The sequence below is a fragment of the Taudactylus pleione genome, unplaced genomic scaffold (assembly GCF_031769625.1).
Source record: "Taudactylus pleione unplaced genomic scaffold, aTauple2 ptg000092l, whole genome shotgun sequence".
NCBI classification, from domain to species: domain Eukaryota; kingdom Metazoa; phylum Chordata; class Amphibia; order Anura; family Myobatrachidae; genus Taudactylus; species Taudactylus pleione.
Window position 1 is genome coordinate 16,717,669 of NW_028284494.1, and position 26,799 is coordinate 16,744,467.

General features: G+C 42.5%; 1 protein-coding gene across 1 annotated transcript in view; it reads right to left on the minus strand.

Annotated features, from left to right (window-relative positions):
• Positions 1-25,053, minus strand: part of NNT (nicotinamide nucleotide transhydrogenase) — a 120,058-nt gene extending 95,005 nt beyond the window's left edge. The window contains exons 1-5 of the mRNA XM_088469433.1: positions 24,946-25,053; positions 17,802-17,995; positions 5,859-6,088; positions 3,748-3,965; positions 1,761-1,848 (exon numbers count right to left, since the gene is read on the minus strand). Coding sequence (XP_088325559.1) covers positions 1,761-1,848; positions 3,748-3,965; positions 5,859-6,088; positions 17,802-17,952 — 687 coding nt within the window. The 5' untranslated portion in view covers positions 17,953-17,995; positions 24,946-25,053. The remainder of the gene's footprint in view (positions 1-1,760; positions 1,849-3,747; positions 3,966-5,858; positions 6,089-17,801; positions 17,996-24,945) is intronic.
• Positions 25,054-26,799: the final 1,746 nt, after the last annotated feature.

Sequence of the window (26,799 nt, forward strand, 5' to 3'; positions counted from 1 at the left end):
GTAGCTCCCCCGTTATGTATCGTCACTTCCAGGTAATGGCTATTCAACCCAGTGTAACCTATGTAAGGTGCCTAAAATGGCTCTCTCACCTGGTACCTTCGTGGGACGGATGAATAATCTTGGGAACTGCGGACCCAAAATGGCTGCCTCACCTCTATATTATGTTCATGGTTTCTGTATTTTACGCAATCTAAACCCACTCTATTATGTTCAGAAAATGTACTACTGATTATTTCTGTTTACTTCCTACAATCATACAAACCATTATGCAAAAAACAGGTGATTACACCAATGAATGCCAGCATTAATTCTGTTTGAATAAAAGAACATATAGTTCTCGACAAAAAAAAAGACAATTGTAAACGGTGTTCATTATTTTTAATAGTTTATAAACCTAAACCATTCCAACAACGAAAAATGTCCAACTTTACCTGATGCATCAATGTCACACTGGGTGAGCGGTGACTGAGAAATCAGAAAACTCTGAAACATTGTACAGAATTCAATTCTGATAACCTTCTGTGCTACAATGAGACAATGTAAACTTACTACAGTGTAAACAGAATGATCTCTCAGGTGCTGACAGCCTGGGTCTGGAGAGAATCACATAAAGTAAGCAGCCTAACTGTATATGGGGGAGATGTTTCAAAATTTTGAGCACGATAAAGTGGAGAAGTTGCCCATAGCAACCAGCTTCTAGCTATCATTTTATAGGGTGCGCTAGATAAATGACATCTAGAAGCTCATTGGTTACTATGGGCAACTTCTCCGCTTTATCTCTCAAGAAGCTTTCCTACATTTCCCCGTATATCTTGTCTGCTGTAAGAGTGTTACAGCTCTTACCAGGGAGCAGCTTGAAAAACAAGCTGTGAGGGAGTCAGGCAGCCAGTGAGAGCTGTGATGGGGCGGGGTTTCCCTGCAGCTATTTATGGAGCCTGTGCTAGACTGACACCATAGAGGATTATATAATAGATATGTGATGATAATTTTGCCACTGTTTTTTCAATATGAGAGGAAGTTCTGATAATAAATTCGGGAGACTTCCACATGTACTTATTGTTTTACACTATCTTTAAAGAATTCTATTCTATATTTGCCAACCACACAAGTAGAAATCTGGCACAATATGCACAAATGATAACTTTACACAATGAGAACACATGGCCGCTTTTTATGGCTTTACCCGCTTGTTGGTTTGTACCTTTTTATATAGGTTCATGAGGCTATCACATCAACGCTACTTAAGAGCTGATGAGAAGGCCAGCACTCACACAAACACCACACCATTGTGTCAAATAAATTGTATCCAAAAGTTACTTGTTTTCTTTAAATGACTATTGCAAAAATGTGTCTAGAATCTGCTTTTTTTTTTTTTTTAAGATGTTTAACGGTGACTGTTCCCTTCTTAGATTGTGCAGACAGAGATTTACCAGACGTTACTGCAGCCCCTGGCACCTTACTCCTCAACATCCCGACAATACTGCAGCCTAGAATAGCAACTAATGAGCAAAGAACCAGCTGGCACATAAAAGCAGATAAGGTTATATACGCAGCAGGTGCAGCCTCGTTTTCTACATCTGGATCAGTACACGCTCCTGCACACCATGAAATATGCAGAGTAAACTAGAACTGATTAAATCTTTCACAGCAGCACGGCCAAGTCTGCTGTCCGTTTCCCTGGTACAATATCGCCACCTGCTGCCCGTAATAAAAATGACCAGAGAAGGAACTGCGAAGGAGCTGACATTCCAGGTACTGACCTTGGCTGGTGGCACTTTCCCTGCTGCTGTGATCTGTCCGGTGAAAAAACGGCCAAAGTTGTTTGCGGCCATGACAACAGCTTTGTAACTGTAAGATAAAAGGCATTTTACCATCAGAATCAGAAACCACAAACACTGCGCATTTCACTAACTGAAGAGTATAGTAGAGTCAGTCTGGCTTGAAGTGGAAACCTAGGATCTAATATAGACCACATTAAATCAAGTACGGCTCTACAAGCAAAGGTGTGAAGCCGTAACCTAACAACATCAACCATCTCGGTTTTATTTATTTATGGCTTATTAGAATTTAGGGCTTCCAATTGTTCCAGATTTTAAGAAACAGGGTCTTGTCGCAAGCCAGTCCAAAAGCAGATGCATCTAGCGAGTTCTAGTAAACTGCCCATACCCCGGACACGAACCAGTACCGAGGCTGTCTGTCTGGCCGGTTCTGTGTTTGCGATTTAGGCTTTTGGCGGGTTACCTGGCAAATGCACGCAAGAGATCCGTTTCCTGGGCAAGTAGTCAGAGTTCGTGAAATTACTAGATACGCGCATGCCGTCAAGACACCTTTTTCTGAGGGGCCGTTTGCACCCAGCACAGTCGGTGTTAGTGGGAATACTAATGATGACAGTTGCGGCTGCAGATGGTAATTGGCATTTGCGAATATATACGTATGAGCAGATCTGGCTGCTGCGGCTGTCCGCGTTGCGTGCAAATCAGAATGGTTTATTTCCCTTATTGCAAAGCCCTGAGGCCTGAGGCTCATTAGAGCTACAATCATTTTTTATAAACAGGACACCCACAAATGGGTGGGTACTATTGGCAGGGCAACCTTCTGGCCATATGGCTCCTCTAGTATTTTGAAGAAATAATAAAAACAAAAAGGAACATAACACTTTATCCTACATATATGTATAGGATATGTATAGGTTCCTATACTGAAAGGGTTTGTTTTCTGTTTATATGTGATCTGATACTGTTTGCTTCTATGAAGTTTCTGGTCCGATTACTGTCAAATACAATGAACTGAGTAAGAAACTTTGTGTTTGTACGATTACGAGATCAAATTAAAAAGACGAGCTGGGTTACTTTACATGCATTTTGGTCTAATCAAAATATTGCATCACTTAAGTTACAATCAGATAACTTGATTATTTAGTGTAGTCAAATTATTACAGCTTTAGCACACAATACAATTAAAACCGACATCATACTGTTGCTTGGTGCACGGATGTAGTTGGTAAAAAAATTATATTTTTATTTTTGGAAAACCTCATCGCAAGCATAATTCAGGCAGCACAGTTGGCGTAATGGTTAGCAGTACTACCTCACAGCACTGAGGTCTTGGGTTCGAATCCCACAATGGTCCTAACTGTGTGGAGTTTGTATATTCTCCCCATGTATGTGCGGGTTTCCTCACGGGTACTCCAGTTTCCTCCCACACTCCAAAAACATTATGATAGGTTAGCCGGCTCCCAACAAAATATGAACCCTAGTGTGTACTGTACATGTGGCAAGGAATGTAGATTGTAAGATCCACTGGGGCAGGAACTGATGTGAATGGTAAGATATGCTCTGTAAAGCGCTGCGGAATAGATGTGCGCTATATAAATAACTGGTAATAAATAAATGATACTTGGGCAGTCTTGAGAATTGCGGATTGTGAAAACAGAATCCTTCAACCAGTTTAATTCACCTGTACAGGATTCCTGAAAGTCTCAAAAGAGGAAGACTATGAGGGTAGCATAATAACCATTCATCCATTACTACAAGCTAGTAACATAATGCACATAAAACATTTAGGTCGCACAGAAAAAAAAAAAAAATCAAAACAAACTGACAACACAAAGTTCAAAGAAGAAGAGATAGAGAAAAGCGGCCTCTGCCAATGGGAAAAGGTCGCTGTGTTTTGTGCTCTCGGGATAACGTACAAAGACCATTACTGTGGTTCTGGGTGCACAGCAAACAAGCATGAAAGGATTCTCACCCTGCAATGTTTGCCATGGAGCTCAGGGCATCGTATCCCTGTGCGATGGTTACACGTGGCACCTGGTCCATGGCCAACACAGTTGTTTTCTTCTCGGAAAGTTTGCTCAGCAGATCGGGGTTTTGTGCAGGGTAAATAAAGCTGACCAGGGTAGAGGATGGTTTAAAGAGGTCTGCTTCATGTACTCCCAGCAGCGGGTTCAGCATCGGCGCTCGCACCTGGAGGAAGAGAGATTTGTTTAGCCAGTCTCATGCCAGTCTATGGCTATTACAGGAATGCATTACTAATGAGGGTTCAGTAAGTACTTTAGGCATTCACAATGTCGGCATGGCCGTAATGTAGACATTGAACATGTCTGATGTCAGCATTCAGCATGTTGATACTGAAGTTATGTCGACGCTGTTAGAATGTCGACATACAGTTTTTCTGTCTCTATCCCTAGTGAAAATGTCAACATTATGACGTCGACTTAATGAGGTTGACATTTAAACCATGCCAACATCATCAAAGTCGATCTTCTGCTGTTGACATGGTGACTGCATACCTAGTAGTGATACGCTGGTGAAATTGTGATGCGTCTGAAACAGATAAAGGTCACATCGCTCACCCCCCTCTCTTGCTTTTGTTTATCCACCACACGGTGAACAGACTTGTCTATACGCACACCCGCCATTTACATATCAATGGATCGCTGACCGTTTCCGGCACAGGGCTCCGCCCACAGAGATCTCAACAAAGTGCTTTACACAAAGTCTCTGGGGTCTGATTTCTGGCTGCTTCCTACAGATCAGTAGTGGGAATCCTCGCTCTCCCCTCCTCCAGATCACTCAGTAACATTACATAGGGCCCGATTCAGAGCCGCTCGTAAGCGGCAGTACGCTCGTTCCGAGCGATGTTCGCCCATCTGCGCATGCGTACAGATTTTAATACGCATGCGCGAACCAGTCAGTGCGGCCGAAAATCATTTGTTCGCTATATAGCGAATGCCTGCTATTTTGAATGACATGAGGAGGCGTATGTGGGTGGTAACAGGGGAAGGTGCTTGAAAACGGGGAGAGTGGAGATCCGATCGCAGGCGTGCTTAAAGGTCAAAACGGGCGTTTTACGGGTGTGCATAATTAATACAGCAGCATCACTGACCACGTCACTGGGTTATTTTATAGCCAGAACTGCTCGCAAATTTGTGGTAGCAAAAACCAACCACAACAATAGCGAGCAGTTCATACGCTGGGCGATGTACTCGATTAATCTAATAAATAGCGGACATGACGTAGGATGCGAGCGGCCAGGGGGCGTATTTTTCCAAAAAACGACCGCAAGTTTGGTTCGCTCGTTCAGACCTAGAGGCATGAACAGACCGCAAAGAGCGAACGGTGCATTTGAATAGCCACCCCTATTTTCTGGACGAGCGAGCGCTAATTGCGTCCGGCTCTGAATCAGGCCCATAGACCAGAGACACACAAGTTTTATTGGTATGTGATAATACACAATTGTCCATATAAGGAAGCGTTTTGTCAATTACTACGGCCTTGGGGGGTAGGCAAGCAGTCCATGGTACTGAAGTACCAACAAATTATTTACATTATAAAAGGCTAATTATAAAGAAGAATACAGAAATGATGAACCAGGAGCCATGTCCTCGTGCAGTATCATGGCAGCCATTTTTCCTACTAAAGCATTTTGTGGGGAATGTAAGAGCTAGTGACGAATCATAAACCACTACACTGATGCTATGTACATTAAGTATGATGGCCGGATGCAGGGAACAGCCCATTCAATCCCATGTATATGGGCCACCTCTTTCCAAGTAATCCGTATGAGTTTTCACGACATTCAGATTTTATGGATCTAATAAAGCAGGTTATGCGTCAAGAAAAATCTTACAGACGTCACTAGAAGCTCTTTATTAAACCACAAAACTTCTAAAAAAGGAAAGTGGCGTTACTTAATGTTAGCCTCATGTGTAGATATCTGAAGGTCTGAACACATTAGTAGATGGAAGAGTTACTACTAGTATTTGCTCCTAAATTAAACTAGATTACTCAGCAGGAACGATTGTAAAATAAAACATATAATAAATGGAGAACAAAACACAAAGAAGAGTTCATTACTTTTACAACCAGGTCGGAGGCCAAAACTTCCTTGGTGCCGTTGATTTTGGCACCGGCCTCTTTGTACTGATCATCGGAGAACTTGGAGGACTCGCCAGCTCCAGATTCCACCAGGACATTGAAGCCTTGTTTAACGAGAGCCTGGACACCAGCCGGGGACAGCGCCACTCTCTTCTCATTCTGGAAAATCTCCTTGGGGACCCCCACAGTCAGCTGTTTGTATGGGGTTCCTGGAAGAAACAAGATATACAAATTATTACCAAAGTATAACAATACTATAACAGGTCAAACAAGACAACGGTTACAAATGTACGTCTTAGTAAACATACCCCTAACGTGCAGGTTTACAAAAATGGAGATGTTGCCCATAGTAACCAATCAGATTCTAGCTATCATTTTCTAGAAGGTACTAGATAAATATGTAGAACCCGATTGGTTGCAATGGGCAACATCTCCACTTTTGTTAACCTGCACTTTACTAAATATACCCTTTAGGGCCGTATTCAATTAGCGGCAAAATCGGTCGATTTTCACACAAAAATCAGGCGAAAATGGGAGGGGTGAAAAAAAAATACAGGCAAAAAGTTTTTACCATCTCAGTCCAGGTGAAAAAAAAAAATGCAAAATCCCTATTTTTGCCTAAAAATGTGGGGATTTCTTTCAGAACCCTTTGGACATCCCCCTAATGATAAATTACCCCAAAAGTTTTTCGTAATTTGGCAAAAGCTGCTGCCATAAGCACTTGGAATGGTCATACACATTGCCATATAGTAACCTTTCATGGTCACAAACAGATATATCATCACTCACTCTAAACATACAGAAGTCTTGGTCAATATATGGCCCAGATTACACAAGAGCGCCAATACAAGGCGGATATATTTCACAGCTTTAGGAAATTGAATGCGCACTTAAAGAACAACTTTCAAATATACTAAACGCCAGGGCTGGACTGGCCCACAGGGGTATAGGGGAAATCCCCGGTGGGCCCCACTGCCTGTGGGCCCACCCCCTCCTCTAGGTGTCAGGTTTCAGACCCAAAATTATAAATTGTTACACTATTAGAAAGTCAGTTACCTGGTGGAGCAGGACCACTGATTAACAAGGGGGCTTGGTTCACTTCTATAGAAACTACACCAAGTTTTGCCTAATGGTTAGCCAAGCATCTGTGGTGGCAGGCCACACCCCCTCTGGTGGATGACCACACCCCTTAAGCATGGACCCTTACCACTGATTACCCCGGTGGGCCCCTCATGCTCCAGTCCGACACTGCTAAACGCACAATAATGGTAGCTACCAATGGCCATTTTAATATTGGAGGTTGACCAATCTTCTCCACCATCAGCTACAACTGTTTATTCTACTACATTATTTAATTCAATTAGCTGCAAGGTCCCATCTGATCCTCATGTACTATACTATGTGGGTGAATTGGGAAGATAACCCACAACTGATTCTTCTACTCATCATTCACCTGTTACACAAGCAGATACTGTACTGATCGCACACTATGCAAAGCTGAAGGCAGTGTTAGCACTTTGAAAATATTTCTGCTATAACAAAAGCTCTCGTGTACCATCATACTTAGGCCAGTCACCCCCAGGGGTTGCAGAAGAATCCAGTGACACTGCATGTCATACGCGTAAAAAACATGTACAGTAATTTGACGACAGTGGCTAAGGGGCCTCAAGGGGGTCACTTAAATATGTATGTGGACAGAAATGAATTTATAAGTATTAGTGTTCACAGTTATTGTTGAATTAAATCTTCCAGCAGCTACCCTGCCACGGACAGGATCTCCGTCCAATCTGGCGGCTCATGTGGATCCTATGAGGTTTAAATAGTGTTTTAGGCTGGTTACTGTGCACCATGTCACTATGTAATCATTAGCATCTTCCACCAGTCTCCATCGACGTGGACTTCTCCCAACCAGATCCTGACCAGGATCGCTGTTGGCAGACTTACACACCTGAGGGGTATATTTACTAAAGAGAGAGTTTTTAGAAGTGGAGATGTGGAGATTTAGCAACAATCAGGTTCTAGCGATTATCTTCTAGAAGGTGCTAGATAATTAGTACGTAGAATCTGATTGGTTGCTATGGGCAACATCTCCACTTCTAAAAACCTGCACTTTAGTAAATATACCCCCTGAGCATCTGTGGTCTAAACTAGCCAAGTTGAAAACTATCTCTGAGATTGACCCAAATAAAAGCTTCAGCTTTATCATCATTTTGAGCACAGCCCTTTATAAAATAAATAAATAATTAAATGTAGAGTTTTTAACTTTATACTGAATAACTGCCTGCCTACTGCGCATGCTACACTACCATTCAAAAGTTTGGGGTCACCCAGTCAATTTCGTGTTTTACATGAAAACTGACTTATTTATTAAATGAGTTGCATAATGAATAGAACATATACAGTAGTCAAGACATTGTCAAGGTTAGAAATAATGATTTTTATTTGAAATAATAATTTTGTCCTTCAAACTTTGCTTTAGTCAATTAATTCTCCTTTTGCAGCAATTACAGCATTGCAGACCTTTGGCATTCTAGCTGTTAATTTGCTGAGGTAATGAGAAGAAATTTCACCCAACGCTTCCTGAAGCACCTCCCACAAGTTGGATTGGCTTAATGGGCACTTCTTGCATACCATACGGTCAAGCTGCTCCCACAACAGCTCAATGGGGTTGAGATCTGGTGACTGCGCTGGCCACTCCATTACAGACAGAATACCAGCTGCCTGATTCTTCCCTAAATAGTTCTTGCATAATTTGGAGGTGTGCTTTGGGTCATTGTCCTGATAGAGGAGGAAATTGGCTCCAATCAAGCACTGTCCACAGTGTATGGCATGGCGTTGCAAAATGGAGTGATAGCCTTCCTTATTCAAAATCCCTTTTACCTTGTACAAATCTCCCACTTTACCAGCCCCAAAGCAGCCCCAGACCATCACATTACCTCCACCATGCTTGACAAATGGCGTCAGGCACTCTTCCAGGATCTTTTCACTTGTTCTGCATCTCACAAATGTTCTTCTGTGTGATCCAAACACCTCAATCTTCGATTCGTCTGTCCATAACACTTTTTTCCAATCTTCCTCTGTCCAATGTCTGGGTTCTTTTGCTCATATTAATATTTTCCTTTTATTGGCAAGTCTCGGATATGGCTTTTTCTTTGCCACTCTGCCTAGAAGGCCAGCATCCTGGAGTCGCCTCTTCACTGTAAACGTTGACACTGGCGTTTTGCGGGTATCATTTAATGAAGTTGCCAGTTGAGGACTTGTAGGCGGCTATCTCTCAAACTAGAGACTCTAATGTCCTTGTCTTCTTGCACAGTTGTGCACCGGGGCCTCCCACTTTTCTTTCTACTCTGGTTAGAGGCTGTTTGTGCTGTTCTCTGAAGGGAGTAGTACACACCGTTGTAGGAAATGTTCAGTTTCTTGACAATTTCTCGCATGGAATAGCCTTCATTTCTAAGAACAAGAATAGACTGTCGAGTTTCACATGAAAAAGTTCTCTTTTTCTGGTCATTTGGAGAGTATAATCAAACCCACTAATGTGATGCTCCAGATACTCAACTAGCTCAAAGGAAGGCCAGTTTTATAGCTTCTCTAACGAGCAAACCCGTTTTCATCTGTGCTAACATAATTGCACAAGGGTTTTCAAATCATCCATTAGTCTTCTAATGCGCAAACACAATGTACCATTAGAACAGTGGAGTCATGGTTGCTGGAAATGGGCTTCTATACACCTATGTAGATATTCCATTAAAAACCAGACGTTTGCAGCTAGTATAGTCATTTACCACATTAATAATGTATAGCCTGTATTTCTGATTAATTTAATGTTATCATCATTGAAAAAAACTGTGCTTTTCTTTCAAAAATAAGGAAATTTCTAAGTGACCCCGAACTTTTGAATGGTAGTGTACTTAACTGCATACTGCCTTTTCTTTGTAAATGTAGCAAGGCAAAACAATATTTAACATATACAGCTTTAAGTAACCAAGACAACGGTCCAAACTGTAATAGACTTCTATTTGCTGGTCCAGGCGCAATTCTGGCAATATGCTCACTAGAGCAATAATTAGTTATAAGTAGGGATGTGCAGGCTCGGTTCTACTCGGTTCCGTTCGGTTCTTTTTACCGGATCTTATTGGGTTTCAGCTGTCACGAGTTTTGGATAGTCAATAAGATTCGGTAAAAAGAACCGAACGGAACAGAGTAGAACCGAGCCTGCACATCCCTAGTTATAAGGCAAGACCAGGTTGTTTTTGCCTTAATACTAAGTGCAGCTTTAAACCTAGCAGCTATAGGTTCTGTCATATACTCGTGCTCGTAATTATCATTACCTCCATCCTGCTATTATCAGCATCGCTCTGGATATGTCCCAGAATCGGATGTAGGCCTCTCCTCTTTCATCTAGCTGTGTGTCCTCCTTACATAAACAGTAACAGATGCGTAATTGTTCATTCAGATGGGGAGCTGGCAGCGGACTCCTAGCTTTCGGAGGCACATTACAAACCAAGAACGCATGCTAAACTCTTGCAAACCAGTGTCTGAAAATGACCATTACTCCTTAAGCAAATCTAGCACAAACTCCTTGTACACACTGCTTGGTAAACAAGTGGGTACTCCCATTACAAAAAAATTTAACCTTCATGTCATCTAAAACCATATGTCCAAGGTCCGATTCCTCTGTTGCAGTTGATGTCACCATTTAAATCTCTGCTTTTAGATTTTTGGGGTCTCATCTGCATTATTTTACATTGTGATGTATTACATTTAAGATTGCACATTTTAGTCTATTCCTCTATTCACTTTCTATTATTTTTTATATATCTATCTATATCTATATATCTCTATGCATTTCATTTACCCCATGAGGTGCATCAACCCTGTTACAAATCTTCGTGGCATGTCCAAAAAAGTCAGACCCCAAGTAATACCACAAATAGATGAGATAAAGCCGGGCTGATCCCTCGGGTGCTCCACTGGTTACCAGAACTTCATCAGACCCATTGACGTTAACACTCCTGTGGAGAAGCCAAACATTCTGCTATAGGAGTCAAATCATTCTGAATCTTCAGTTAGGAATTTATTGCCGTATACGTTATCAAATGGCTTACTAAAATATAACGTTTGAGGTGGTTTGCCAGCTGTAAATCCATGTTGTCTTGGCTACGCCCATTGATTTTACTCTCAATAGTCAACATTTTATATTTATATATGAAAGGTCTTTCATTGCATTATTTATTTATTATGGCTTTTTTTTGTAGAGGAACTGCATTTTACATTCTCCTGCCACCTGGATTACACTGGTTAGCAGCGATTGTTAAAGTTTGGTTAAATGAGGCTGCAAGCACTTATGTAGGTTCTATTAATACTAACATCTGAAGAAATGTTTAATTTTCCTTTTGACAGTTAACTTCTTTATTAATTATAGTGTATTTGTGTCTACTGTACACTAGAACACACCTTCCACTCTCTTGTAGATTATCTCTTCTACTGTTTAACAGTAAATACAGAGCAAAATAATGTAGGCAATGTTGAATGTCCATGTAACTTTCAATATATCCACCCTCTTCAGTTTTTAACCTGAAGCTGGGTACACACCATTCGATATATATCATCACAACTCTTATCGGAAAGATATCTCACACACATTGTATAGTGTCTCATTCGAACGATGTGTCTTTCCCATCCGTCATTCGTTGAATAGTCCCATTGGATGCGCTGCACGTCCAATGGGGCAATTTAATGAGCATCCAGCATGTAAAGATACATTACGCCGTCGCAAGATGGATTGAGCAATTGTACGGCGCACGTGATGTATCGTTACATTGCTTGTCGCAATGCACCGCCGTAAGGTGTGTACCCAGTTTTCCTTTACCTTCATAAAGAAATTTAGATGGACTTCTTTGACAGACTGCAGTTTTTTTCCTTTCTTTTATTTTCTTCTTCTTCAGAAGGTTTAATTGTGTTTAGCTGCTATTGGACTAACTTTCTATATTTTTCTTTTAGTTTATTATTTTTTAACCTCTGGATTTGGTCTGCCTATATTTCTGATGTATAATTCTTTTTAACACATGGCAACAGTCACATCGTTGGGAAACCTTATTAGTTTTCTCTTCCTTTTAAAAGCATATTGGACACAAAACTTTGTTGCAAGTTTCAGCGTGTACAACAATATCACTCCACCTACATTCAACGATTCAACTATATTTACAGCAGAGTCCTCATACAACTTTGTGTTATATAGCGCATGACACCTGGCACAACTTAGACTCTCCATCACGGGTAGAGATTCCTGTGTTTCAGTAATTTTTCTTAATTTAGCATCTTAATTCACTAATAGTGTACTAAGGGGTCGATTCAATTCAGTGGGAGTTGAATAGCGCCGGGATGTTGGTTCCGGAGCTATTCAATTTAGCGCGCTGTTTAGTCCGACTGTTACAAGTTAAGTCGGAGAATTACGGTTATTGCGAATTAACCTGGGTGTTTAGTCACGAGAACCGACATTCTCCGACTAAAGTGCCGGCCTCGAGGCTGTCAGTGCTGTGCTAAGCTGGAAAACAGCATCGCAGCCGGCACTTCAGTTACATTTCTCCTTGCACCCTCAGGAGGGTGTGAGAAGAAATCATTTAGGTGGCCTAACAGCCTGCTGAATTGAATAGCTGGTCCCGGCTCTATTCAACACCCGCTGAATTGAATTGCCCACTATGTATCTAGGATTAGTATTTTATTTTCTTGTTGCAAAGGAATTGGAATAAAGTAGCAGATTACACATAACGATGTGTGGGGTGAGGCACTCGTATAGGACTTCTGTCTTCTCTTTTTAGCCAGATTGCATACTTGTTCCTGAATTCTGCGGCTTATTTTGTTAATAGTATACTAAGTATTTAGGATTAGTATTTTTGTTGCAAAAAACTGTTATGGACTAGCAGATTAAGATGCATATTTTAAGAAAGTCACATGAGGTGGCTAAGTCGCAAAGTCTGTGGCGCACCAAACCGGGCTATTTGTGGCAATTTGAGGGGTTGGGTGCGGGAAGCCGGCGCTCGGGATCCCGGCGATCAGAATCCCAACACAGGCATCCCGACAGTTAGGATACCGCCACCTGTTAAGTATCCTAACCCTATCCTTAAACCTAACCCTCCCTACCTACAGCCTAAACCTAACTTCCCCTCCACTGCGAATCATAAACCTAACTCCTCCCCCTCCCCCCCTGCACCCTAACCCTCCCCCCCCCAGTGCCGAAACCTAATACCTAAACCTAACCCTTCCCCCCCTAGTGCATGAACCTAATACCTAAGCCTAACCCTTCCCCCCTAGTGCATAAACCTAATACCTAACCCAACTCTAACCCCACTACTTACAGTCGGGATGCCAGCGTTCAGGTTGCTGGAGCTGGTATATTCTGACTGGTGACGGTTTCCTGCGCCAGCATCCCAACCGCTGGGATTTAAACTGTATCCCAATTTGAGGAGAAGAGTATGTGGACACATCTATACAAGTGCCTCATATCGTGGAGCAGTAGCTCCTGACAGGCAACTAACCTCTTAATTTCTTCATTACAAACTCCGAGCTCAATGAGTCTTACAATGGATTGTGCCATGTCCAGATTTCGGCATTCAGTGGACTTGGGGAGGGGGAGCAACAACTTCAGAAGCAGTGACAAAGAGAAAATTAATATTTCTATAAAATTCACAGCTGTTGGGATAGGTCTATGGTGCACTATAATAACTCTACAGTTGTCCATATAGGATGTCTCAGGCCAGTGGAGACTCATTTAGGGGGCGACTGGGGCAGAGAAATGTAAGAGGCTACTAAACAGTCAGACACAGAATTTTATTTCATATACCAATTACACAGTAACTCAATTAAAGGGCTACTGAAGTGCAATGTATTTGTATTCAGATACAGGAGCTTAAGGTTCATTCTTACAGGGGAGTGGGACTTGATCTCCCACTTGTGTATATTGAAGTAATATAATGAGAAAGTCACAGTAAAATACTATGTACAGAAAGGCAGTACATTAAACAAATTTAGAACTACAGCGCATGTCTGTATTCAAATTTAATTTTATTCTATTTATTTATATTTTTTTTTCTCAAAAATACCTGCAATTTTAGATATTCTGAACAGGGTCAATTAATGGGACTATGCATTAGCAGAGTGTCAATGTTCCCAAAAGGGATTATTGATACAAATTGGGAATTTTAACCATTTCCACTTCAAACTATTAAATATCAATAAAGAACGACTCAGTGTCCAGAGTCTTACTTTTTATCATAATAAAGGAAAAAAAAATACTGCTTCTCCATTTACTCTTCACTTGACCTCTAGTGGGAATAGTAAAAGTCAGGCAGAATTAATCATCAACTTACCTGCTTATCAAGTTTTCCACATACTGGTATGCACTAACCATATCAGCATATGACTGTCACTCATGACAAGTCTATCTGGCTCTAGCAGGAAGACTCTCAGTTTGAGCCAGATTTTAGTTTGTCAGGTGAGAATTAATAGAAAAAAACTAAGAATGATTTAGAATATATGCAGGGATCATTGTCCTGTAAACTGTATGGGACTTCACTGGGAAATATACTAAGACTACTCATCCTGCATAGCACAGGTAATATTGAATATTACAATTAAGACCCCCAATAACTGTACAGAAATATCAATCGAACACAGCAAAAAAAGAAAAAAAAAAGAAAGACATCACACAGGATGAAATACCTTGGGATAAAACCGAAATATAAAAACATCATTTTCTAAGAGAATGCATTTCTGACTATTAAGCGTTTTAAAACATATCTTCCAGTTTATTGTAAATGATTTTGGATCTTAAAATAGGCCGCCGGGGATGGGGCCAAGCTCTGTGCCACATGGAACAAGAAATTTTTTTTTTTAAAAAACTATAAATTCCCAGTCTACCATCGATAGCAGAGAACCATTACATAGATACAAAAATTGTAAGATCGTACCTGTTTTTTGTATCTATGCATATATAAGTTTGGTGACGTATTATACAGTCTTTTTCTGCTGCTTTGAGGGGCAGCGCCAAAGGTTGGAAGACTTTATATATTGCGGAGAACCATTACATGTCTACTATTGATGGTGAACGCCTCGGCCATCGGTAGTTAACAGACGATGATTCTTAACCATCAATGGTCGACAGCCATCCCTACCCTACACTGAATGGACGCTGCATGCAGCGGTAGTGACAACCTCCTGCGGGACACTGCTGTGCGTGGGTGGGACAAAGGGTCAGTCCCTGAAAAGCGGGACTGTCCCACTAAAAGCAGACGGTTTTAGCAGGACAGTAAACATGGTGCAGTGCAGGATTAACGTCATCTTGTACCATTTGCCTTGAATAAACCAAACACCCTGTCATTATCCAGCTCTTCACTATGGCCCATCTACGGTCGTCTGATACCATTCCCTATAAGTATTATATCGTGCGGATCAATGTCCACTCTGCGTGCCGCTAGCTCCCATTGCCCTCTTCCTGTAGGCCGTCAGTCTCATGAGCAGGACCCTCCTGACCCCGTCCGTCAGCCTAAGGTGTACTTTGTATAACTTGTCATTCTGGTGATGACGTTTTTGTAATAAAACAAACTAGTGGTCCATAGATAAGACACATTCTGGCAGTACCGTACAGAGCAGGAACACAGACTGGAAAGCTGCAGTAGTCAGCACAGTCACTTCCTCAGTAAATCCCCCTTGCTGGATAGAGAAGTAGTGGACAGGTCATCAGGTGCTGAACTTTGGAAGTAAATAACTATTAGGTTAAGTGAGGGCTATACTGAAAATATTACAGCCTTCGGTGTAGTATTAAGCGGGAGAACTTTAAAATTACTCTCTGAGGTGAGATATTAACTTCGAAAACATTTCAACAATCTTAATTATTAACAAAAAGAGAAGTTTCCCCGAGGAGTCAATGCTTCAAGCTGTCACTATGTAGTATAATAAACCAAGGGACAATTAGGGTAAGAACGGGCACACAGAAAGGAGAGGAGGGGGTAGTATTATAGAACTAACTTCTATAGGACCAGTTAATTGTGGACCACTGCTCATAACACAAGAGACATGGGGGACTGCAAGTACCACATTCATATACGAGATAAGTAGTGCTTTTCTGGGCTCTATACTTATCACTTTCCATAAACAAATCGTTCCAAATAATTCTATTTAAAAAATGCAGCCCCAGCAAAAACAGTTTAATATAACTTTTATATAAGCTCACATGTAAAGAACGTTTTCAGAGCATTACTCGGTCTGATATTAGGTAACTAAGGTCACCAGCACTTAGCAAGATATGGAACATATAGGACAATAACATTTAACTTTCTGTATTTAACAACCCTGTAATATTTGATGTTATTATATGTATTAACTCGTGGAAAATATCTTAAAAACTAAACTGTGCTCATCTTCAGTGTTCAATAGGAAAACGTGTTTAATACAAGAAATAAATGTGTCCCATACAGTCATACAAATATCACCTCTGAATTTCTGTGACCACTATGAAATAAACTCAAGTTACTGCTTTGTGCTTCCTGGAGCTATGGAAGAAAAATCCATGTTAAGTCCACCCTCTGGGGCATGCCACGCAGGGCAATTCCATAGCTCCGGGCTCTTAACCCAGGAGCGATGAGATAATGAGCGATAGCCGCAGGAAATTGCCAAATAATTGAATACCTCTGGGTGTTCAACCCGGGAGCTGCAGCTGCATGGGAAGTCCCGCAGTAATTGAATCTGCTCCTATAGTTTATAGTAGGCAGTGCATTATACTATGTACGATCGACAAGATCAGAATTTCCCCTCTGCAATAATCTCTCAGTCTAGATGACCAGCATGCAACTCTTCTCCTGGCAGACAGCAGACCCAGATCTGGGTGCAGAATTCAGGCACAGGAGCTGAACAGTAAGTATCGGAGCCGTTTAAATGGCCAGTGAGTATGGCTGTAGCCAAATCACCCTTCTGTCACCCTGAACTGGTTTGATGACCTGGGGGACAGCAGTGGACTAGAAAGAAATGACGGGGAATAGAGCAGAGCTAACCAAATTAGGTCAGTGGCATACTTCCGGGAATGATTACTCTCTCTCACCTGTATAATATCTCCGCTGAGCTCTAGAGCATAACTGCTAGTCAGACATTTAGGGAGTTTATACATTATCTTTTCAACCTCAAAATTTTAGGGTCGCAGTACAGCAGCACACTGACATTTCTGGAGTCTACTTTAATAGCAAAAAAACAAAAAGGATGTACACAACGGCTATAGATGATGACAGGTATTAAGGCACCCATACACGGTGCGATGGCATCGTACGAGGCGACTGGGGTTCCGTCGTCCCACATATCGGAAGGTCCGCACACACGGTGCGATCGGGTGGCCGACCGCCCGATATGCCGGCTCCCCCTCCCCTCACCACAATCCATGGGATCGCACATCGCATCCCCTGATCGATTGGTCCTGCAGAAAGATCAGGGAATGCGATGTACGACTCCACGGGAGTGCGCTCGGCCCGATATCAGGACCATACATGGTGCGATATAGCAGGCAAATCGCACCAATCAGTCGGATCGCCTGCTTTATCGCCCAGTGTATGGGGGCCTTTAGAGTTCTACGACCTGCTTCTTTGTACCTTTATCTAGTAACGAATCTACCTGGTATCTGAAAACATTTATAATTTAGGGTACAAGTTACTGTAAAACACGCACAACTGAACTCTGGCATCAAATGTACTATTAGAGGGATCACACACAAGGGGAGATGTACCAAACCTCAGAGATATGGTTACGATGGGTAACTTCTCACCTTATCATTTATCGGTCTATAAAATGACAGCACACGACTGGTTGCTTTATCTCTCTCCAAAAGTTTGAAACACCTCACCCACAAAAGGTGTGTACAGGAACTCTGAGACAAATGGTTACCTGATTTGATTGGCTGCTGGCACCAGAGGACCCGGTGGGTGCGAAACGTCCGCAAACATGGTGTCTTCACAGTCTGGACCTTCAGGGATATTACGCTGCTGAACAGAGGACTTGTGTAGCTAGTAGCCACTGATCTTAGGATGCCCGACATGTTGACTGGATCTTACTCTAGGGCTTCTATGTCAAACGTCCTCCTGTAAAAATAAAATAAGATTTAACTACTCAAAAATTGAAAACAACCATACTGAACGTGCTTGTGGCATGGATTCAATGATTAGGAATTAGAGTAACCTGCCACTAGAGGGCAGATTCAACGAAGTGCGTGGTTCCGATAATGCGTGTCTGCCCGCATAACTGGTTACTATGGTATGGAAACCATATTTGTTTGTTGCACAGACCTATAGGATGACAGTAAAAAGAAGTGAGGTTTTCCGGCCTGGATACCCTACAACAGCATTAACTTTAGTGGTTCCAATGGAACCTCACGACTAACCGAATCTACCCCTAGGGCCACGAATAATATAAACACGGAGGCACTGACTGAGGTGTTATATAAGTACTATAAACAGATTCAACTAAATCATATTATACATTTGGGGAAGAGATGGGAATCAATCCAGCACCAAATTTTGGAAATAACCGTAAGTCGTCTCAAATACCTTTAGTGGTGCTACCCAATAGCTCATGAAGACTGTACCCATACCAAAAGAGAAAAATAGAAGGCTGTTTGGGTGCACACACTCCTATAACCTAATTCATAAAAACATAAAATGTATTAGTTATGCATTAAAATATCACATCAAACAAAACCTACAAGAAAATATATAATGCTATTTGTATAGCATAAAAGAGATAGAATTAAACCTAAAAGGAGCAGATTTATTAACATTATTTTTTTTTAATTATGTGAAAACGGGTGTTTTCACACTTTTTTCACATTATTTTAATATCAAATGAATGTATTAAAGGTCAATTGGAGTAGTTTTCGTGAAAAACTACTCCAATTCACATATTTTTAGTAAGTAGTTTGCATTTCCCATACTTGTAATGGGAAATGTGTTCTGCTCAGATTTACTAAATATATATAATGAAAAAATACCAGGGGAAGCCCTGTGACAATAGCGTCACCAGATGGAGTTATGAGATAAAGTACCAGGACAGATGGCAGTCACCCACACGTGCTAAAGGAACCAAGTTCTTGTACTGACGGACCGATGTTCCTTATGTTTAAAAGGAGGAAACACAGCATCATTATGTGTGAAGAGAAATAAATATACAGTATGCCCCGCTTGACTTCTTAGTACATTAGCATAGGCCAGTGGTTCTCAAACTGGGTACTCAGGACCCCACACAGTTCAGGTTTTCCAGGTCACCCAGCAAGAGCACAGGTGTATTCATTACTCACTGACACATTTTATAACATCCAAAAGGTGGAGATAATATTTCACTTGTGATTTTGTGAGGAGACCTGGAAAACATGCACTGTTTGGGGTCCTGAGAACCAAGCTTGAGAACCTGTGGCATAGGCAATAAAGAGCATTACTATCAGTATCACATAGGAAAAAGCATAAGCCAGACACAGCCTCTCAATCAATAGCGTATGTAATTAGATAACGGCTTGAAGATAAAACAGACTGTGCATCTTCTGATTAGGGCTCCCTCAGACAGCTTCTGTGCACTGACAGAAATCATAGGGCTTGTTCACTTGCTGCGTCTTCTAGCGGAACGCACAATAAGGAATGCTGGGAAATATGGATCACTATGGCAATGCGCATGCTCTGTTTACATAGACTGCTACAATAAAAGTCGAGCTTAGAATAAAACATGATCAAGATCCTTCCATGTTGGAATAGCTTAGTCCATAATATAAAATAGATAACTTGCATGTTACACAGGTTCCCCCGTATAAGGGTTGACTTTGAGCGCTGCATAGGTAAGAGAAAACAGTATATACAGATGCTCCTCACTTAACGACAGAGTTCCCTTCCTGCGACTAGGCCATTAAACGAGGAGACGCATATACGTAATACAGGTGATCGTTTTTATTTATTCTGAATAAAGAAAAGGTCTAAAAGGAAACTCAAAGTTAATACTGTAACTGTTTTATTTGCATAACTCTTACATACTACACAGTACAATTAAAGCTAAAAAGAAGGACACTGAGTAACATTTTAGTTATTCTACAGGTTCCAGCTGGACGGAGTGCAGATCAGAAGCCTGAATGGTTGTTAAATAGGCAGGTTGTTAAGTGAGGAGCATTATATATATTTTCCCTCAATGCATACCACATCCATAGATAACACCCTATCTCAGAGGTTCCCAAACGCGGTCCTCAAGGCTCCCCAACAGTTCAGGTTTTCGAGATATCCATGGTTGAGCACAGGTGCCATAATTAGTACCTCAGTCAACTTGATTTAACCACCTGTGCTCAAGCATGGATCTCTCTAAAACCTGAACTGTTGGGGAGCCTTGAGGACTGCGTTTGGGAACCTCTGCCCTATATAATAAGGTTATATGGCCTACTTATACATGCTATTTATAGAGAAAAATGCACATAAATTAGGCATGTTAGAGGAAGGTAGGCGATATATGTCCTGCACTAAATGCCAAAAAGAATAGTCTCTCTGTATATGATCCTGTCCCCCAATACTGTGGCACCCACAGCAGCTACTGTACCTCTTTTACTTAACCCTTGTCCTGGCTTGCCTATATTGTGGAAGGACCCTATAACAATGTATGTAGGGCTTGATCAAGGCTTGATTTTTCTAAAATCTAGGAGCCAGGATGGAAGTGTAGGAGCCAGACCACCGTCCTCCCCCAAAAAATTACAGGAGTGAGTGAGGAGCACAGCTCTGTGTGTTATGCAACTGTTATACATACTGTACTAGTCCACAAAATGGTCACAGTTGAATGGATACAGTAAAATGGAGGCCCCCTCACTGCTCTGCACAGCTCCCCTTCTCCACCCCCCAGTAATAACGGACCACATTTCACCTAAAACAATGGTGCCAGAACGTACAACAAAACCCCCTTCCCCTCGTGGTCACACCACTATCCCTCCGAAGCTGCTCCGCAATCCCTGTCCACGTATAGACCCTACTACCGGAGAGCTCTATGCAGCCAGAGATAGGAGACAGTAGACAGCCGGGACGTACAGGAGGATCAGCGTAGACTGGGACAGACAGCAGGGATCAGGGCAAGCCAGGATGGAGAGGAGTCGTCAGTGCAGGCCGGGACGGACAGAGGCACAGCAGTCACTCCTGTGCATGATATGAACACAGCAATATTATAGGCACGAATCTCAGGCAGCAAATCTGGTAGCCATGGCGACCTGGCCCCCGGAATTTGTCGAGCCCTGCGGTATGCTCTGATGGCATTTTGATTTCCCTTTTCAAAGTCTGTGCTATTGGAAATGACATGAGGAAAACACCATGTTGGGCACTATCTGGATGCATAATTGCATAGCAATATTTACACCAGCATAACACATATTCCAGGTAACAGGCTGAGACAGTCGCATCAGAGTCACTTTGTAATCTGCTGCCACCTTCAGGAACTGTATTAGATATGGAACTAAAAGGCATATCTGCTAAAAAAAAAATTATTATACTACGGGTAATAAAATATACCAACATTATACATGTCATATTAGCTATATAAAAGCTTTTGGTAATGATATTTCAAACATGCTTTCATACAAACCTTCAAACATTAATCTAGGAGTTTGACTCTACTAGAAGGTAAAACACATACTAAAAGATGGATTTTAAGAAATAACTAACTTTACCGAACTTCAATTTTCCTAAAAGTAAATCGCGCCAATTTCAAACCATACACTAGCAAATGCAAAAATAAAAAACAAACAAAATGTATTCGGCATCTCATCTGTACGAATCCTGGGACATTTTCAAAACAAATGACAGCAAAATCGCCATAAACATTAACAAAATGTACAGATTTTGCATTTATATAATGACAGTAAAAAGAAAAAAAGACAAAAAAAAGTGCCCAAAACAGTAAACCACAAAAGGTGAAAAAACTACTTAACGACAGTTTTGAGTAGAATAAAAAAAAAAAAAATCATCATAGGAAAGTGCAAAGTTATATCCATGTGTGAATGATAACCTAGCCCTGATAAGGAAAGCTGAAACCACAGATAATGTAGAGTCAACCAGCAAGGTAATCAAATCCACAACCCTACTGTAATTACAAAAGGAAAAGAGAGTGCTCTAATCCGAGCCGGAAAGATAACAGATGGCTCATAAATAGCACTAAAAGTGATCTACGCAGTATATTATCGAGTAATAACATGGTTATTACTTTGTGTAACAAATGGCAACACCTAATCTTCCTGTTGACACATTGGAGTGTTTCAAAAAAATCCAAAGAAGCTTCGGGGGGGCGAATTCAAAGTGAGGTGCCATTCAGGCATCCACCAACACCCAGTCTTCCCTCACACCCCATAGAAGTGCAAGAGAGTACTTGCTATCTTGGCACTACAGTAAATGACTGTTATGTGCGCAGCGCCCTGATGCAAGGACGGCACATCGCTTTGACTTAAATATCACCCATTGTCTGCTAGGAGGAAAGCTTAAGGTAGGTACACACCTGAAAGACATTTCTGCAGATCTGGTGATCTGCAGATATATTTTTAGATGATGGTCGTTCATACACACTGAACGGCCATCATCTATCCGGCAGCAGTGGGTCCTGCTGGCAGGGAGGCAGGGCCGCCCCCTTCCCTGCAGCTGTGTGTGTACGGGCGGTCTGCAGACCGCCCGTACACACTTGCCGATGGATAGATATATCTGCACACATATATGTCCATCGGTCGTGCAGCACAGCCAATGCGATATGTCCATAACCTACGCAGTTCACATACCTATCGCCTATACACACTGGCAGACGGCCAGCAGATGTATTGGCCAGTGTGTACCCAGCATTACTTAAGATATAAAGATTAAATGTGTATCCCTGTATAATTAAGTAGATGTGGACTATAGTTTTATTGTCAACATTGCATATTTCATAAATTGCATTATGTGAGGGGGGGGGGGGTTAAATATAGGATTGCTTTTATATTGAAGCACCTAAACATTTCCTCTAACAGCAAATATATTCATTACAGATGTGTTGATCGTTGCAAGAGATTATCAGAACTAGAGAAGGATAACAACCACTTGACACAAGGGGGTAAATTTACTAAAATGAGTTTTTAGATGTGAGTTTTAAAAGTGATGTTGCCTATAGCAACCAACCCGATTCTAGCTATTATCTTCTAGAAGGTGCTTGTTAAATGTTAAGTAGAATCTGATTGGTTGCTATGGGCAACATCACTTTTAAAAACTCTCACCTTTGGTAAATTTACCCCAAGGAATCATACACAGTCGGGAGTAACCTGCGCATGCAACTGCAAGAGAATGTGCTTTCCAGCTGAAAGTGGTACAATATAATTACAGATGGGAGTCAGCAAATAACCCAAATGCATTACAATATGTCAAAAAAATATATATATTATATAAATATATATGTTGCAATACATCGCTATTTCATTTAAATCACAAACGTCTCCAACTAACCAATAATACTTTTACTATGTTATATAGCTTTTTTCAATTTATCCCAGAATATTAAACCATGCACCATGTCTGAGTGGTATCATAGACATTTATATGTTATAGTTGCACAAAGTCCTCTCTAAAATCTGTATGTGGGATATATTTGCCAAAGCAATCATAGAAAAAGTTACAAAGTAGTTTTATTATTTAATAACATCTCTTCTAATTGTGAATCAAACATTGAGGATAACATGCACCTTTATTAGACATATATATTAATATATTGTATAGTTTGTAAACAATTCGAGTTTTACAAACTAACATGCTAATACAGTGAGCAGGTGTCACTGCCCATGCATGTCACATTAGTGCTCACAGCCCGGCATGACCTAGGTTAGACACAAGAGGGTCACACGGGAATGAAGGTGCTTCCTACAGCGACAACTCGTTGCTTGGCAACAAGTCGGTGACGTCACGTCCTCAAGGGCAAGCCGTGTGTCTCCTCTCGTCGCGCTGCGTCCCATCATTGCGTCGCCGCGTACGGCCCGCCCCCTGCGCCCCGTAAAAGCATCTGATTGGCCATTCACCGAGAGAGTTCAACATCTATTTTTAAACCGGTGATCGCGGCAAGCAGGCGATTGGCCGGCTGCAAGTGTCAATCACTAAGTGTCCATTCATCACACAGTGCGGTGAGTGAGACAGACTTCCAAATACAGACACGGGGCAGAGGACTGCCCTGCACCCACTGTCCCTTGTCCCGGGACACAGGCATGCACACACTATCACTCCAGCTGCAGGGCACGCTGGGACTTCTGGTTCTGCTGCACAGTGCAGCATGGTGTGTAATTACATACCAAGGGAGGTCACACTGATTGAAAGAAGTGTTCAGTGTGTCCTTATCCCTGGATCAGTGGCCCACTTACAGCATAAACACACTTACAGGTTATATGCATGAGACTGCCCTATGTGGTGCACTGCCATAGTATATAACTTATATGCAGGAGACTAGCAGCGCACCACATAGGGCAGAGTATATAACTTATATGCAGGAGGCTGGCAGTGCATTACATAGGGTATAGTATATAACTGTTATATGCAGGAGACTGGCAGTGCACCACATAGGGCATAGTATATAACTTAAATGCAGGAGACTGGCAGTGCACCACATAGGGCATAGTATATAACTGTTATATGCAGGAGACTGGCAGTGCACCACATAGGGCATAGTATATAACTGTTATATGCAGGAGACTGGCAGTGCACCACATAGGGCATAGCATATAACTGTTATAACTTATATGCAGGAGACTGGCAGTGCATCACATAGGGCATAGTAACTGTATGGTGCATGCACGGGACAGGCACTGTCCTTGTCCTGGGGTATTGTCCTGCACCACGTGACATAGAGCCTGCTCAGACCCCTTTCTCCTCCCTCCCCAGCTATCGCTATCACTGAGCCCTCGTCCCCTGCATGATCCCTGCAGTCACTAGCCAGGCTGAGCTGCACATATGGTAGCATTGTGCAGCCGGCGGGGGATACATGCAGCACAAGGCGCTCCTCCTCTGTATCCCCACGCCACACTGACCTGTGTATGCTGCAACTCCCGCTCCAGCAGCCGCAGGCAGCGAAGGGAACTGTGGAGGCTGCTGCCGGCCGGATCAGTCAGCGCCCCGGAAGAGACTGTGCAGCGAGCGGCGGCTGACGTCACGTATGCTGGCCCCACCCCCTCCCTCGGAGATCCCTATAGACAACTACTGGGACCGCTGTGTCCTTGTGTGTGATCTGCTGCGGTCACTAACTATTGTCTATCCACTGACACTGTACCTCACACTGACTGCTTATATTGTATATAGGATTTGACAGTTCCCCCTAATATATATACACATATAAGGCCGATACCAACAACTACTGTACATCACACAGTGGCGTAAATTCATCCCAGACGCCCGGAGGCAAGTTATAATTTGGTGCCCCCCCCCAACAGCAGCTGATGGTGTGACATGGAGTTCTCCACTAGTGTATGGTGACTTCTCAGGTTCCGGGAAGGGGTGCCATGTATTGGGCGGCCGTGGTGGTACTCTCCGAGTACATAGTTACTAAGTGGGGTGAATATGTTGTGGACAATGGAGGAGGTGCCCCTTCAGAGCTGGAGCCCGGCGGCAAGCGCCTCCATTGTCTCCCATAGTTCTGCCCCTGACATCACCTTTATATCCCTGATATCTACCACTGTACCTCACACTGGTCACATTATTATCATTGTGTATAGTGTCTCATAGCTGATATATGTATATATATATATATATATATATATATACATTTATACCACCATCACATTGACTACTTACACTGTATATTACCTTATAACTCCCTCTATTATTGCATGGTAGTGTCTAGATACCCTTCACGGAGAGGACTCCAGACCCTCCAACTATACAGATTTTAGCAGGTACAGTACCGCTTTTTAAAGGTCTGTACCGGCAAACAGGGGTTGTACCGTTTTGTACCGGTGGGCAGGACCGCCAGTGTCCCGGGCCCGGACACTAGCGGGGCCCATCCATCACTGATACTACTGCCCGCTATTACCCCCTGACAGACAAACAGTGACAGCCCCACCACTCGTCATGAGTCACTTCTCACTCAGCAGCCCTCCCGCTCCGCCTCCTTCCTTACCTATTGTCCGGTGTTCCCTCAATAAAGTTTTCCTCTGATCACTGAAGCCGGCGCGGCGTGACGTCGTGATCACTCCGCATCGGCTTCAGTGATCAAAGGAAAACTTTATTGAGGACATGCTGAATGAGAGAGAGGAGCCGCAGTGGGTGTGTGGTGTGTGAGGAGCCGCCCGAAGCAGAAGGAAGAACGTAGGAGCGAGTAAGGTAAGGTAAGCGTATCACTTCTCCCAGAGTCCTGGGCCATTGATTCTGAATTCAGTCGATAGAGCACAGCCCCCTGTGGACACGCCCCTTTGTATATAACCACGCCCCCCTTTGAATGCGGCCACGCCCCTGTACCGGGTTTTCCCTGTGAAATGTTGGAGGGTATGGGACTCTGATGTCATCAGCTACTATCCAACTGTCCAACGTCATTCCCTACCATACATGTGGACATAGAGAACGTCATTCCCTACCATCCACGTGGACATAGAGGGGAAATATAATCTTGTGGCGAGCCACCGAGCCCAGAGCGTGGCGAGCAAAGCAAGCCCGCGATGGGACAAGTCTCTTCTCTAGCTGGACTTTATGGGCATGGAATCGCACTTCCGGCCGCCCCCACTCACGTCACTTCCAGGTCCTTAGCATGAAGGGGAAATAAACTACCATTACTGCATATGTGCCAGGGGCAGATCTAGACTTTTCATTAAGGGAAGGGAATGGTGGGGGGTCCTTCCCCCTCAGCTCCATAGTTGGTGCCAGCAGGTACTGTACAGTGTGACACACACACA